The 15,638-nt window shown below is 51.0% G+C and overlaps 1 protein-coding gene across 3 annotated transcripts in view; it reads left to right on the top strand.

The window, feature by feature from the left end:
• The window catches only part of LOC133349504 (parapinopsin-like), a 37,105-nt gene that overhangs the window by 8,304 nt on the left and 13,163 nt on the right, over positions 1–15,638 (top strand). For all 3 annotated transcript variants that reach the window (XM_061563026.1, XM_061563025.1, XM_061563027.1), the window contains exon 3: positions 6,528–6,712. In XM_061563026.1, the coding sequence (XP_061419010.1) occupies positions 6,528–6,712 (185 nt within the window). The remainder of the gene's footprint in view (positions 1–6,527; positions 6,713–15,638) is intronic.

The raw sequence follows: 15,638 nt of genomic DNA, 5'->3' as shown, positions 1-15,638 counted from the left end.
CGTGAGCAAGCTAATGCAGGGTTGTGCCTTTATTCATATTCATCAACAAAACTTTGATTTCAGTTATTTTAATCAAATTAAATTTTTTTGGTGAAAATTCAGAATTCTGGTCTGAAAGGAATAATCGCATTTGTGTCGGTCCCTGCGAATATCACTCGGGCACGACACACTCTGGCGATGGAACAAACACGGAACGACCTGACGATGATTATTGTCAGGGTGAATCCTTTGTGTGTTGTGTCGTGCGATTCCAAATGGAAAATGTTCATCTCAGAGGTCGGTTCGCCAAAGAGTTGATTATCCTTTCCTCTCATCTAATAATGTTGCCTCACTCTCCCCCGTGTGTGGGTATATATATATATCATGCGGTATCGTGTGTATGAGATACAAAAATAATTACAGTTGCACTTGCTGCCACATTATACGTGTGAGGTCCCAACAGTTGGATGTAATTAGAATGGGCAAATAAAAATTAATCCGTGTTGACGGCGAGATGTAAAGCTAAAGGTGCAGCCCTGGCTGAAGGGCCTCCACTAGAGCTCTCTCTCTCTCTCGAGGGTATTTGGCCTACTCTTCCATCATGGCCAGACGACTTTGGAAAAGGTGAGAGTGCCCGCCACATGCGAGCTGTTGATCGACGGACTGTGGTGTGCACCCACGCGGTCAACCACACGCCATCATTCGGTAAACGTTGGCGTGTGGTTCGAACCGTTGGACTCAACGTTGGACCAACGTTTCATGTCCATCGGCCGTTTACACTGCTGGGCGGTGGTGGCGCTCGCGTCGTTGTGCGGCACAGCACAAGTTGAAATGATTCTACATTCTTGTTGTGATTATTGTCGTGGGTGATGGAGGAAACCTGCCGATAGTTTCAACTGCCTCGCAAGGAGGTCGAATGGGAGCGACTTGGCTCGCGAACCGTCCCAGATTGGCCCGGTCAGTCTCTACCGGAATTTGGATCGGTCTCCCGGTGTCTATTGACAGCCATCCGGGAGGTTTTAATCACAAGATATTTTAAGAAGATCAGTTAACGCAATCGATGCTCGTAATTCCGTGACTCGCCTTACACTCGCATTCAATACGGCAATGGCTTGATATTGCGTACGGCTTGAACGATACAATTCACTGCATTACATCTTGTTGGGAAGAAAACTAAAATCTCCTTGAATAAGCTTCAGTGAGTGTTTGCCACCCTAGCGCTGACCACTACGCCAAGGCAGCATCGCGTGATGCATCGTGAACCTTAGCATCGTGAAACTGGTTTGTGTCTCCGTTCAGGGTGCATCGTGTAAGGGGCTCTGGAGCGACTGACGTCATTGCTCTCAGGAGCTCATTCTCGTGGCCGCGAGGCGCTCACATGAGCGTGTGAAAAGTCTCGCGCGAGTCGAGGTGCAGTTTCTCCACCCACACACCACCGACAGGACGGCTACTCGAGTTGAACTTCTTTCGCACCGTACGCAGCCAACCGTACTAATCGAAGGTGCGGTAGGAGGACAACAAACTAAACACCAAAAGCAGCGCTGAAGAAATTAGTTTTCAATCTCGATTTAAAACTGCATAGTGCCTGTGGCTTCCAAATGTCGGAAGGAGAGAGCGTTCCAGACGGCCGCAGAAACGCATGCGCGCGATGCGGTGACCTTATTTGTTCAATGGCTAGCCGAAACCCGCTGTGAGGATGATCGGAGTTCGCGTAATGATGGTTTGTGCTCCTTGACGAGATCAGCAATATATTGTGGCTCATTTGTGTAATAATTGCGACCTTATCACTCACTCAAATTATGCATGAATGCAGTGTCGGAAAATTTACATTTTAATTAATCCACAGGGGTTTTTATGCCGCCCCAACTAAATGAGTACGCTGTGTGATCATTTGGGGGATTATGGGACACGATTTGTGTGGCGTGCTCATCTCGCTTTCTTTGGTTTCCGACTGACGAGTATAAATTGGCCTTTCAGTCCATTTCCCGGAGATCTGTCGTCTTACGGTGGTCAGATTTGCCCTCTCGATGGTGCTGTCATCTTGATTTTTCAAAATTTCCATTTGAATACAGATTGCTTATCTTTTTCGAGCAAATTTGGTTCGGAGATTATTGTTAATTCTACACATTCGTATACAACTATAACCATTTTTATATATTTTTTATCTGTAAAACAAGCCTCCATTGCGTATAATAATAATTATTATAATTTTACGAATTCATCCAGGAAGTCACACCGAGTCGTACGACTATTTTTCTGGAGGGTCCTGCTACATTGAGTTTTTTTTATTTTAAGATATTTTCAGCCAATTATTCACGAGTGTTTATGCATGTTTGAGGAAACCGGAGCAACCGGAGAAAACCCACGCATGCGAGGGAGCAACACTCGATCACCGTACAGATGTAAACAGATTGCGATTAGTCCACTGGCTAAACTGCCGTCCCCTGGCGAGCAAGGGTATGGCGCTTCCTCTACGCCCACGGCAATGAATTCTCGCAACATTTATATGATCCACTAACCCTCGCTTCCAGTGTTGGATTACATGCCACGTGCGTAGCCACCACTGCCTGGGCACTGACTACAATATGAACATGTGAAGCATCGTCAGTAACTAATACATTAACTCTAAATCATGAGCGACCTTTAACGAATTAGGCAGCGGCTCTTATATGGGTAAAAGGTGTTAGACGTGTGGGATAATGCACTGTGAAACAGGGGTGTTCGGTTTGGGGTTTATCTTTATATGATCACGTGGCCCAGATTATGTTGAACACCAAATTCTGAACAAAGCCATTCTGAGCCACGGTTTCGTGAAATCGACCAGAATCCGTCAGTTGATCCGATCGAGCAAGGTTCAGGTCAGATGTTAATGATCATAAAGGCTTAGATCGATGACTTAACTAGAATCGATTCATCGGGTTATTTGCGCTGGCAACCGAGCACACGTGAAGCAATCGCAGTATATATGATCGATGAAAATTACGTGTAAATGTTACATCAAAGGTGATGCGAAGGAGAGAGAAGCAAGAAAAGGGAACAAGTGAGACGATAAAGACGAGAGGAAAAAACAAAACCGATTCCTGAATTAGCTTGCGATTTCGAATTGGAACAAATCATTTTGGTAGCCATGGGGTGCATCGGTGCAGCTTCGTATTAACGAATAGAGCTGACACGATTCATCAAATAAGTCGATGGAACTTGCAATCGATGATCTTCACCGTGGTCCAATTATTCGGGGAATTTAAAAACGGATGCCACCAAAAACATCTACCCCCCCGTCCCGCCACCGAAGGCTGGAAACCCTCTAGAAGCCATGCCCAGCATGACACGGCCAATGATGCGTGACCCCGGGGGCTGTTCATCCAACCTCCAGTACAGCGGCACGCGTGGGGAGAAGAGGTGAGAATTAGTTTTTCTCCGAATCTCTTCAAGTTGTCTGAGTACAGTCGTTGAATAAACGAACAGAACAACACATTCCTGCGGAGGGAGCTGGTAGGAACGTTGGGTTGCTCGGTCAATAGCCAGGGTCAACAGCAGCGTGGTGTATTCCGCAAATATGTCCGACTGTGAGGGCGGTCACAAGCCGGCGTGAGTAGGTTAAACGTTGAGTTTTATAGGGCACAATGGGTTGACCAGCCCCTCCCCACCCCCCACCCCTCCCACCCCCCACCCAGCCCCTCCCTACCCTCCCCACCCAGCCCCTCCCTCCCCACCCAGCCCCTCCCTGCACGATGGACGGACGGACACAATAATCCCTTGTGGGCCGGTGTAACCAGGAGGTTCCTACCAGTATCATTTGTACGTATGTTGAACTTCGTTCGCATCGTACGTAGCCAGCCGTGCTAACCGGAGGTGCGGGGAAGGACAACATTTAATAAAGCCCATCTCTACTTTTAACTCCCAAAGCCAGAGTCACAAGGGCACATGAGCCAATGCAAGGCTATGACTCAGCTTGCTATCCATATCGACCATTCAATACTATTACGTTTATACTTTGTTCCAATTTCATTATAATGTTTATATTTAGACATTTGTTGAGTATGATGGACTAATATTTTGTATCCATTACTTAGAGCCACTGTTGTTTTAAGGGTTTTTTATGCTTCTCTGCACATGAAATCTACGTGCAAGAAAACATTAAAACGAGTTTGTTAACAATCTGATCAATCCTGATCGTAGCAATTTTAAGCCGATCGCAAGGAATGTTAGCAATTTTAAGCCGCTCGTAATCAATGTTAGCAATGTTAATCTCTTGAACCAAGAGTTCGTTTAGGGTGAGAGACCATGCAGTGTCTGTTTATGGCCCACCGGATGGTACAGCCTTACTCCGAATGTGCGTGTGTGGTTTGGGGTGGTTAGGCAGAGAGCAATTAGAACCTCTCTGAGGGGCTAATCTCATCAAATTCTAGTTCTGTTGATTACAATCAGCCAACCGTCTGATGAGGTTAGTTTTCTATGACAAAGACAGCATAATGGGCTGTGTAATAATGGTAGGAACTACCTGGCTCCACCAGCCCACAGGGGATTATTGTGTCAGTCTGTCGTGCATCCAAAAATGGGAGGGGTGGGGCTGGGTGGAGAGGGGAGGGTAGGGAGGGGCTGGGAGGGGTGGGGCTGGGTGGGGAGGGGCTGGTCACTCCGTGGTGCCCTTATAAAACTCAACGTTTAACCTACTCACGCCGGCTTGTGACCGCCCCTCACCGTCGGCCATATTTGCGGAATACACCACGCCACCGTTGACCCTGGCCATTGACCGAGCAACCCAACGTTCCTACCAGCTCCCTCCGCAGGAATGTGTTTTATATATGTAAATATGTATATTGGCAGAATAAAAATAAAAATGTACCGCCACTTTGTCAATCCACTGCTGGATGAAAGCCTCCCCATTCTGTGTAAGTCGTGGAGGTTTGTTTGACCATACTTCACCACGCTAGTCATGCGGGTTGGTCCCAAAGCCCGTCTGGGAAAAATTGACATCCGTCATTTGGGTTCATAGTGCGGTGCGCTAACCACTGCTCTACCATATTTATCTCACCACATAAATATATATATTCTTAAAATATAAAAAATTACATACACAATCCATCAGCCACGTACGTGGCCTTCAGGGAATGCAGCGCATCAGCAGCATTGGTTCAACACACATACACATTCTGGACCGGTTTCGAAAATTCAGTGCCTCATCAGCAGAATCAAGCTTTTGCTTGTAGTGAACAGATGCTGCCGATTAGATGCAGTCTCAGAAGGCCGTGTGGCTGATGTGTTGTGTGTAACAATGTGATTTAACTTTTTTCTGGAAAGACAAATATGGGAAGGATGCGTTGTTTATTTATCCATTAATATTCTCCACAGCAAGGTTGAAAAAAATATATGTCACGCAGCGCTATTTAGGACACTGCTGTGAAAGCAATGAACACACCTCTCAGTGCAGCGCCTCTTAAGGAGAAACAACTCTGTTTTATAAAACATTGCATAAGGTACCCATTTAAGGTCTACAGGAGGCCCGGTACCGGTCCAGACATAACACACCACCGATGTTGGCCATGGCCTGGAATCACACCCAGGGGGTTTGCAGCGGAGTGCTTCTGCGCACTGAAAAGTGTCTAACGCAGAAACACCTTCACATAGAGAGAAGACCCTGTGTTAACACTACGAGACACCTCCTTTACCAGTGGCAAAATATAGTGATAGGTTTTCACCCTTTCAACTGGTACAAAAACTGACACCTTTATACAAGTCATCATGTTTGCAATAACCACAACACAAGCAGTCAAAATGCAAACAAAAAGAACCAACTCTGATGATGATAATGATATGCACTGTCCTTGAAGTTGATTGGTCCACACCCGAGATAGCTTTTCTTAGAGCCTAGTCTCCATTGGTGTTGGACCAGATGACGCCAAAAGGCGTACTGCAAACATGATGCCTTGTATAAAGGTGTCAGTTTTTGCACGAGTTGAAAGCGTAAAAACCTATTACTATCCCTGTGTTAGTTCATTGGTGAAACCCCCAGCAAGCAACGGTGCCCTAGAGCGAGCCGCTGCTACAGGAGGTTCCCACCAGGCTGGGTTGAGACGAGGCTGTGGTACAATGTCATCGGTACGCGTTTTGAGATGCCGTGGCATTTGAACAGACGGCCCTCGACGGCAAATGGAAATTCTTAAAAGTCCATCCTACAAACGGAACGCCGCGTAACAGATCCTTCTTCTGCTGCTGCTGCGGCTGCTGCGGCTGATTGTTCACGCTGGGGCATTAACTACAATTGTACATCGACGTGGTTAAAGGGGGGACCAGGTGATTGCGTGTGGAGTAGGAGCGGAGTAAGTGGCGTATTCGCTCCTGGGATGATGCTGCTGCTGCCTCCTCCTTTGTGTGTTTGTGAATCTGGCGATGATTGCGCCGTCCGCTGGTCGTTCCGCGTTTCGCTTTTGTCTGTTGACCCCAGCCGACCCCCAGCGAGAGACTGTGAATTTAGTGCGTGCCCCGCCCCCCAATCCCTACCCCCCCCCCGTGTTGTCCCCCCAACCCCCTCCCCCCTCCTCCTCCAGGCCTCGCAGGTCTCAACTCGATCTGCGTGCTGGCGGCGGAGCGCTTCGTCATGGTGTGCCGCCCGCTCAGCTCGATGCACTTCGGGGGGCGTCACGCGCTGCTCGCCCTGGGGGCCGCCTGGCTCTGGGCACTCGCCTGGGCCACGCCGCCACTGCTGGGCTGGGGCCGCTACGGGCCGGAGGGGGTGAGAGACACACCCCCCCCTCACCCATGCGTGACACTGCCCCCCCCCAGCCCACACTCCCCCAGCCTCCACACTCCCCAGCCTCTACCCCCCCAGCCTCCAACCCCCTGTCCCCACCCTCCCCTGCCCCCAGCCTCCACCCCCCTGCCCCCACCCCCTCAGCCAACACCCCCCCCAGCCTCCACCACCCCTGCCCCCACCCCCCCAGCCCCCCCCCACCGCCTCCATCCCCCCAGCCCCCACCCCTCCAGCCTCCACCCCCCTGCCCCCACCCCCCCAGCCAACACCCCCCCCTCTAGCCTCCACCACCCCTGCCCCCACCCCCCCAGCCCCCCCCCCACCGCCTCCATCCCCCCAGCCCCAACCCCTCCAGCCTCCACCCCCCCTGTCCCCACCCCCCCAGCCTCCACCCCCCCAGCCTCTACCCCCCCTGCCCCCACCCCGCCAGCCTCCACCCCCCCAGCCTCCACCACCGCGCAGCTTCAAGTGTCAATCAAATTCGTTGGCGGTGTCAGTGATGGGAATTTTGTATTCGTCAGTGAAGCGAGTGTGTGTGTGGTGTGTGTGTGTGTGCGGTGTGTGCGGTGTGTGTGTGGTGTGTGTTGTATGTGTGGTGTTGTGTGTGTTGTGTGTGTGGTGTGTGTTGTGTGTGTGTGGTGTTTGTGGTGTGTGTGTGTGGTGTGTGTGGTGGGTATGTGTGTGGTGTGTGTGGTGTGTGTGTGGTTTGTGTGTTGTGTGTGTGTGTGGTGTGTGTGTGTGAGGCGTGGTAGTGTAGTGGTAGCTCTCTGTGTGTGTGTGGAGTGGTAGTGTAGTGGTAGCTCTCTGTGTGTGTGTGAGGAGTGGTAGTGTAGTGGACAGCGCTCTGTGTGTGTGTGAGGAGTGGTAGTGTAGTGGACAGCTCTGTGTGTGTGTGTGTGAGGAGTGGTAGTGTAGTGGTGAGCTCTGTGTGTGTGTGTGTGGAGTGGTAGTGCAGTGGACAGCTCTCTGTGTGTGTGTGAGGAGTGGTAGTGTAGTGGTAGCGCTGTGTGTGTGATGAGTGGTAGTGTAGTGGACAGCTCTCTGTGTGTGTGTGAGGAGTGGTAGTGTAGTGGTGAGCTCTGTGTTTGTGTGTGTGAGGAGTGGTAGTGTAGTGGACAGCGCTCTGTGTGTGTGAGGAGTGGTAGTGTAGTGGACAGCTCTCTCTGTGTGTGTGAGGAGTGGTAGTGTACTGCTTAGTACTATGTGTGTGTGTGGAGTGGTAGTGTAGTGGTTAGTACTATGTGTGTGTGTGAGGAGTGGTGGTGTAGTGGTAGCGCTGTGTGTGTGTGTGAGGAGTGGTAGTGTAGTGGACAGCTCTCTGTGTGTGTGAGGAGTGGTAGTGTAGTGGACAGCTCTCTGTGTGTGTGAGGAGTGGTAGTGTAGTGGTAGCGCTGTGTGTGTGATGAGTGGTAGTGTAGTGGACAGCGCTCTCTGTGTGTGGAGTGGTAGTGTAGTGGTAGCTCTGTGTGTGTGTGTGAGGAGTGGTAGTGTAGTGGTAGCGCTGTGTGTGTGTGTGAGGAGTGGTAGTGTAGTGGTAGCTCTCTGTGTGTGTGTGTGTGTGAGGAGTGGTCGTGTAGTGGTAGCGCTGTGTGTGTGTGTGAGGAGTGGTAGTGTAGTGGTGAGCTCTCTGGGTGTGTGTGTGGAGTGGTAGTGTAGTGGTAGCGCTCTGTGTGTGTGTGTGAGGAGTGGTAGTGTAGTGGTAGCGCTGTGTGTGTGTGTGTGTGAGGAGTGGTAGTGTTGTGGTAGCTCTGTGTGTGTGTGTGTGTGAGGAGTGGTAGTGTAGTGGTAGCTCTCTGTGTGTGTGTGTGTGGAGTGGTAGTGTAGTGGTAGCTCTCTGTGTGTGTGTGAGGAGTGGTAGTGTAGTGGTAGCTGTGTGTGTGTGAGGAGTGGTAGTGTAGTGGTAGCTCTCTGTGTGTGTGAGGAGTGGTAGTGTAGTGGTCGCGCTGTGTGTGTGTGTGAGGAGTGGTAGTGTAGTGGTGAGCTCTGTGTGTGTGTGAGGAGTGGTAGTGTAGTGGTAGCGCTGTGTGTGTGTGTGAGGAGTGGTAGTGTAGTGGTAGCTCTCTGTGTGTGTGAGGAGTGGTAGTGTAGTGGACAGCTATCTCTGTGTGTGTGAGGAGTGGTAGTGTAGTGGTTAGTACTATGTGTGTGTGTGGAGTGGTAGTGTAGTGGTTAGTACTATGTGTGTCGGTGAGGAGTGGTGGTGTAGTGGTAGCGCTGTGTGTGTGTGTGAGGAGTGGTAGTGTAGTGGACAGCTCTCTGTGTGTGTGAGGAGTGGTAGTGTAGTGGACAGCTCTCTGTGTGTGTGTGAGGAGTGGTAGTGTAGTGGTAGCGCTGTGTGTGTGATGAGTGGTAGTGTAGTGGACAGCGCTCTCTGTGTGTGTGTGTGTGAGGAGTGGTAGTGTAGTGGTAGCGCTGTGTGTGTGTGTGAGGAGTGGTAGTGTAGTGGTGAGCTCTCTGTGTGTGTGTGTGAGGAGTGGTAGTGTAGTGGTAGCTCTGTGTGTGTGTGTGTGTGAGGAGTGGTAGTGTAGTGGTAGCGCTGTGTGTGTGTGTGAGGAGTGGTAGTGTAGTGGTGAGCTATCTGGGTGTGTGTGTGGAGTGGTAGTGTAGTGGTAGCGCTCTGTGTGTGTGTGTGTGAGGAGTGGTAGTGTAGTGGTAGCGCTGTGTGTGTGTGTGTGAGGAGTGGTAGTGTTGTGGTAGCTCTCTGTGTGTGTGTGTGTGAGGAGTGGTAGTGTAGTGGTAGCTCTCTGTGTGTGTGTGGAGTGGTAGTGTAGTGGTAGCTCTCTGTGTGTGTGTGAGGAGTGGTAGTGTAGTGGTAGCTCTGTGTGTATGTGAGGAGTGGTAGTGTAGTGGTAGCTCTCTGTGTGTGTGAGGAGTGGTAGTGTAGTGGTAGCGCTGTGTGTGTGTGAGGAGTGGTAGTGTAGTGGTGAGCTCTGTGTGTGTGTGAGGAGTGGTAGTGTAGTGGTAGCTCTCTGTGTGTGTGTGAGGAGTGGTAGTGTAGTGGTAGCTCTGTGTGTGTGTGTGTGTGGAGTGGTAGTGTAGTGGTAGCTCTGTGTGTGTGTGTGAGGAGTGGTAGTGTAGTGGTAGCTCTCTGTGTGTGTGTGAGGAGTGGTAGTGTAGTGGTAGCTCTCTCTGTGTGTGTGTGAGGAGTGGTAGTGTAGTGGTAGCTCTCTCTGTGTGTGTGTGTGAGGAGTGGTAGTGTAGTGGTAGCTCTGTGTGTGTGTGTGTGGAGTGGTAGTGTAGTGGTAGCTCTCTCTGTGTGTGTGTGAGGAGTGGTAGTGTAGTGGTAGCTCTCTCTGTGTGTGTGTGTGAGGAGTGGTAGTGTAGTGGTAGCTCTGTGTGTGTGTGTGTGGAGTGGTAGTGTAGTGGTAGCTCTCTGTGTGTGTGTGAGGAGTGGTAGTGTAGTGGTAGCTCTGTGTGTGTGTGTGTGGAGTGGTAGTGTAGTGGTAGCTCTGTGTGTGTGTGTGAGGAGTGGTAGTGTAGTGGTAGCTCTCTGTGTGTGTGTGTGGAGTGGTAGTGTAGTGGTAGCTCTGTGTGTGTGTGTGTGGAGTGGTAGTGTAGTGGTAGCTCTCTGTGTGTGTGTGAGGAGTGGTAGTGTAGTGGTAGCTCTCTGTGTGTGTGTGTGAGGAGTGGTAGTGTAGTGGACAGCTCTCTCTGTGTGTGTGTGAGGAGTGGTAGTGTAGTGGTAGCTCTCTGTGTGTGTGTGAGGAGTGGTAGTGTAGTGGACAGCTCTCTCTGTGTGTGTGTGTGGAGTGGTAGTGTAGTGGTAGCTCTCTCTGTGTGTGTGTGTGAGGAGTGGTAGTGTAGTGGTGAGCTCTCTGTGTGTGTGTGTGTGAGGAGTGGTAGTGTAGTGGACAGCTCTCTCTGTGTGTGTGTGTGAGGAGTGGTAGTGTAGTGGTAGCTCTCTCTGTGTGTGTGTGTGAGGAGTGGTAGTGTAGTGGTAGCTCTGTGTGTGTGTGAGGAGTGGTAGTGTAGTGGACAGCTCTCTCTGTGTGTGTGTGAGGGGTGGTAGTGTAGTGGTAGCTCTGTGTGTGTGTGTGGAGTGGTAGTGTAGTGGTAGCTCTCTGTGTGTGTGAGGAGTGGTAGTGTAGTGGTAGCTCTCTGTGTGTGTGTGTGTGAGGAGTGGTAGTGTTGTGGTAGCTCTGTGTGTGTGTGTGTGAGGAGTGATAGTGTAGTGGTAGCTCTCTGTGTGTGTGTGTGGAGTGGTAGTGTAGTGGTAGCTCTCTGTGTGTGTGTGAGGAGTGGTAGTGTAGTGGTAGCTCTGTGTGTATGTGAGGAGTGGTAGTGTAGTGGTAGCTCTCTGTGTGTGTGAGGAGTGGTAGTGTAGTGGTAGCGCTGTGTGTGTGTGTGAGGAGTGGTAGTGTAATGGTGAGCTCTGTGTGTGTGTGAGGAGTGGTAGTGTAGTGGTAGCGCTGTGTGTGTGTGTGAGGAGTGGTAGTGTAGTGGTAGCGCTGTGTGTGTGTGTGAGGAGTGGTAGTGTAGTGGTGAGCTCTCTGGGTGTGTGTGTGTGAGGAGTGGTAGTGTAGTGGTAGCTCTGTGTGTGTGTGTGTGTGAGGAGTGGTAGTGTAGTGATGAGCTCTCTGTGTGTGTGTGTGAGGAGTGGTAGTGTAGTGGTAGCTCTCTCTGTGTGTGTGTGTGTGGAGTGGTAGTGTAGTGGTAGCTCTCTCTGTGTGTGTGTGAGGAGTGGTAGTGTAGTGGTGAGCTCTCTGTGTGTGTGAGGAGTGGTAGTGTAGTGGTAGCTCTCTCTGTGTGTGTGTGAGGAGTGGTAGTGTAGTGGTAGCTCTCTCTGTGTGTGTGTGTGTGTGAGGAGTGGTAGTGTAGTGGTAGCTCTGTGTGTGTGTGTGAGGAGTGGTAGTGTAGTGGACAGCTCTCTCTGTGTGTGTGTGAGGAGTGGTAGTGTAGTGGTAGCGCTGTGTGTGTGTGTGAGGAGTGGTAGTGTAGTGGACAGCTCTGTGTGTGTGTGTGTGAGGAGTGGTAGTGTAGTGGTAGCTCTCTGTGTGTGTGTGGAGTGGTAGTGTAGTGGTAGCTCTCTGTGTGTGTGTGAGGAGTGGTAGTGTAGTGGACAGCTCTCTCTGTGTGTGTGTGAGGAGTGGTAGTGTAGTGGTAGCTCTCTGTGTGTGTGTGAGGAGTGGTAGTGTAGTGGTAGCTCTGTGTGTGTGTGTGTGTGGAGTGGTAGTGTAGTGGTAGCTCTCTGTGTGTGTGTGAGGAGTGGTAGTGTAGTGGACAGCTCTCTCTGTGTGTGTGTGAGGAGTGGTAGTGTAGTGGTAGCTCTCTGTGTGTGTGTGAGGAGTGGTAGTGTAGTGGTAGCTCTCTGTGTGTGTGTGTGAGGAGTGGTAGTGTAGTGGACAGCTCTCTCTGTGTGTGTGTGAGGAGTGGTAGTGTAGTGGTAGCTTTCTGTGTGTGTGTGAGGAGTGGTATTGTAGTGGACAGCTCTCTCTGTGTGTGTGTGTGGAGTGGTAGTGTAGTGGTAGCTCTCTCTGTGTGTGTGTGTGAGGAGTGGTAGTGTAGTGGTGAGCTCTCTGTGTGTGTGTGTGTGAGGAGTGGTAGTGTAGTGGACAGCTCTCTCTGTGTGTGTGTGTGAGGAGTGGTAGTGTAGTGGTAGCTCTCTCTGTGTGTGTGTGTGAGGAGTGGTAGTGTAGTGGTAGCTCTGTGTGTGTGTGAGGAGTGGTAGTGTAGTGGACAGCTCTCTCTGTGTGTGTGTGAGGGGTGGTAGTGTAGTGGTAGCTCTGTGTGTGTGTGTGGAGTGGTAGTGTAGTGGTAGCTCTCTGTGTGTGTGAGGAGTGGTAGTGTAGTGGTAGCTCTCTGTGTGTGTGTGTGTGAGGAGTGGTAGTGTTGTGGTAGCTCTGTGTGTGTGTGTGTGAGGAGTGGTAGTGTAGTGGTAGCTCTCTGTGTGTGTGTGTGGAGTGGTAGTGTAGTGGTAGCTCTCTGTGTGTGTGTGAGGAGTGGTAGTGTAGTGGTAGCTCTGTGTGTATGTGAGGAGTGGTAGTGTAGTGGTAGCTCTCTGTGTGTGTGAGGAGTGGTAGTGTAGTGGTAGCGCTGTGTGTGTGTGTGAGGAGTGGTAGTGTAATGGTGAGCTCTGTGTGTGTGTGAGGAGTGGTAGTGTAGTGGTAGCGCTGTGTGTGTGTGTGAGGAGTGGTAGTGTAGTGGTAGCGCTGTGTGTGTGTGTGAGGAGTGGTAGTGTAGTGGTGAGCTCTCTGGGTGTGTGTGTGTGAGGAGTGGTAGTGTAGTGGTAGCTCTGTGTGTGTGTGTGTGTGAGGAGTGGTAGTGTAGTGATGAGCTCTCTGTGTGTGTGTGTGAGGAGTGGTAGTGTAGTGGTAGCTCTCTCTGTGTGTGTGTGTGTGGAGTGGTAGTGTAGTGGTAGCTCTCTCTGTGTGTGTGTGAGGAGTGGTAGTGTAGTGGTGAGCTCTCTGTGTGTGTGAGGAGTGGTAGTGTAGTGGTAGCTCTCTCTGTGTGTGTGTGAGGAGTGGTAGTGTAGTGGTAGCTCTCTCTGTGTGTGTGTGTGTGTGAGGAGTGGTAGTGTAGTGGTAGCTCTGTGTGTGTGTGTGAGGAGTGGTAGTGTAGTGGACAGCTCTCTCTGTGTGTGTGTGAGGAGTGGTAGTGTAGTGGTAGCGCTGTGTGTGTGTGTGAGGAGTGGTAGTGTAGTGGACAGCTCTGTGTGTGTGTGTGTGAGGAGTGGTAGTGTAGTGGTAGCTCTCTGTGTGTGTGTGGAGTGGTAGTGTAGTGGTAGCTCTCTGTGTGTGTGTGAGGAGTGGTAGTGTAGTGGACAGCTCTCTCTGTGTGTGTGTGAGGAGTGGTAGTGTAGTGGTAGCTCTCTGTGTGTGTGTGAGGAGTGGTAGTGTAGTGGTAGCTCTGTGTGTGTGTGTGTGTGGAGTGGTAGTGTAGTGGTAGCTCTCTGTGTGTGTGTGAGGAGTGGTAGTGTAGTGGACAGCTCTCTCTGTGTGTGTGTGAGGAGTGGTAGTGTAGTGGTAGCTCTCTGTGTGTGTGTGAGGAGTGGTAGTGTAGTGGTAGCTCTCTGTGTGTGTGTGTGAGGAGTGGTAGTGTAGTGGACAGCTCTCTCTGTGTGTGTGTGAGGAGTGGTAGTGTAGTGGTAGCTTTCTGTGTGTGTGTGAGGAGTGGTAGTGTAGTGGACAGCTCTCTCTGTGTGTGTGTGTGGAGTGGTAGTGTAGTGGTAGCTCTCTGTGTGTGTGTTTGAGGAGTGGTAGTGTAGTGGTAGCGCTGTGTGTGTGTGTGATGAGTGGTAGTGTAGTGGTAGCTCTGTGTGTGTGTGTGGAGTGGTAGTGTAGTGGTAGCTCTCTGTGTGTGTGTGAGGAGTGGTAGTGTAGTGGTGAGCTCTCTGGGTGTGTGTGGAGTGGTAGTGTAGTGGTAGCTCTCTGTGTGTGTGTTTGAGGAGTGGTAGTGTAGTGGTAGCGCTGTGTGTGTGTGAGGAGTGGTAGTGTAGTGGTAGCTCTCTGCGTGTGTGTGTGTGGAGTGGTAGTGTAGTGGTGAGCTCTCTGTGTGTGTGTGAGGAGTGGTAGTGTAGTGGTAGCTCTGTGTGTGTGTGTGTGGAGTGGTAGTGTAGTGGTAGCTCTGTGTGTGTGTGTGAGGAGTGGTAGTGTAGTGGTAGCGCTGTGTGTGTGTGTGTGTGAGGAGTGGTAGTGTAGTGGTAGCGCTGTGTGTGTGTGTGTGAGGAGTGGTAGTGTAGTGGTGAGCTCTCTGTGTGTGTGTGTGTGAGGAGTGGTGGTGTAGTGGTGAGCTCTGTGTGTGTGTGAGGAGTGGTAGTGTAGTGGTAGCGCTGTGTGTGTGTGTGTGTGAGGAGTGGTAGTGTAGTGGTAGCTGTGTGTGTGTGGAGTGGTAGAGTAGTGGTAGCTCTCTCTGTGTGTGTGTGAGGAGTGGTAGTGTAGTGGTAGCTCTCTCTGTGTGTGTGTGAGGAGTGGTAGTGTAGTGGTAGCTCCGTGTGTGTGTGTGGAGTGGTAGTGTAGTGGTGAGCTCTCTGTGTGTGTGTGAGGAGTGGTAGTGTAGTGGTAGCTCTGTGTGTGTGTGAGGAGTGGTAGTGTAGTGGTAGCTCTGTGTGTGTGTGAGGAGTGGTAGTGTAGTGGTGAGCTCTCTGTGTGTGTGTGTGAGGAGTGGTAGTGTAGTGGTGAGCTCTCTGTGTGTGTGTGTGAGGAGTGGTAGTGTAGTGGTAGCTCTGTGTGTGTGTGTGTGAGGAGTGGTAGTGTAGTGGTAGCTCTCTCTGTGTGTGTGTGGAGTGGTAGTGTTGTGGTAGCTCTCTGTGTGTGTGTGAGGAGTGGTAGTGTAGTGGTAGCTCTCTGTGTGTGTGTGAGGAGTGGTACTGTAGTGGTAGCTCTCTCTGTGTGTGTGTGTGAGGAGTGGTAGTGTAGTGGTAGCTCTCTGTGTGTGTGTGTGTGAGGAGTGGTAGTGTAGTGGTAGCTCTCTGTGTGTGTGTGAGGAGTGGTAGTGTAGTGGTAGCTCTGTGTGTGTGTGTGAGGAGTGGTAGTGTAGTGGTAGCGCTGTGTGTGTGTGTGAGGAGTGGTAGTGTAGTGGTAGCGCGGTGTGTGTGTGTGTGAGGAGTGGTAGTGTAGTGGTAGCTCTCTGTGTGTGTGTGTGGAGTGGTAGTGTAGTGGTAGCTCTGTGTGTGTGTGTGTGTGGAGTGGTAGTGTAGTGGTAGCTCTGTGTGTGTGTGTGAGGAGTGGTAGTGTAGTGGTAGCGCTGTGTGTGTGTGTGAGGAGTGGTAGTGTAGTGGTAGCTCTCTGTGTGTGTGTGTGTGAGGAGTGGTAGTGTAGTGGTGAGCTCTGTGTGTGTGTGAGGAGTGGTAGTGTAGTGGTAGCGCTGTGTGTGTGTGTGTGAGGAGTGGTAGTGTAGTGGTCGCGCTGTGTGTGTGTGTGAGGAGTGGTAGTGTAGTGGTAGCTCTCTCTGTGTGCGTGTGGAGTGGTAG

The sequence above is a fragment of the Lethenteron reissneri genome, chromosome 30 (assembly GCF_015708825.2).
Source record: "Lethenteron reissneri isolate LAM-NWPU_2019-01 chromosome 30, ASM1570882v1, whole genome shotgun sequence".
NCBI classification, from domain to species: Eukaryota; Metazoa; Chordata; class Hyperoartia; order Petromyzontiformes; family Petromyzontidae; genus Lethenteron; species Lethenteron reissneri.
This window is presented reverse-complemented; position numbering and strand designations above follow the sequence as displayed.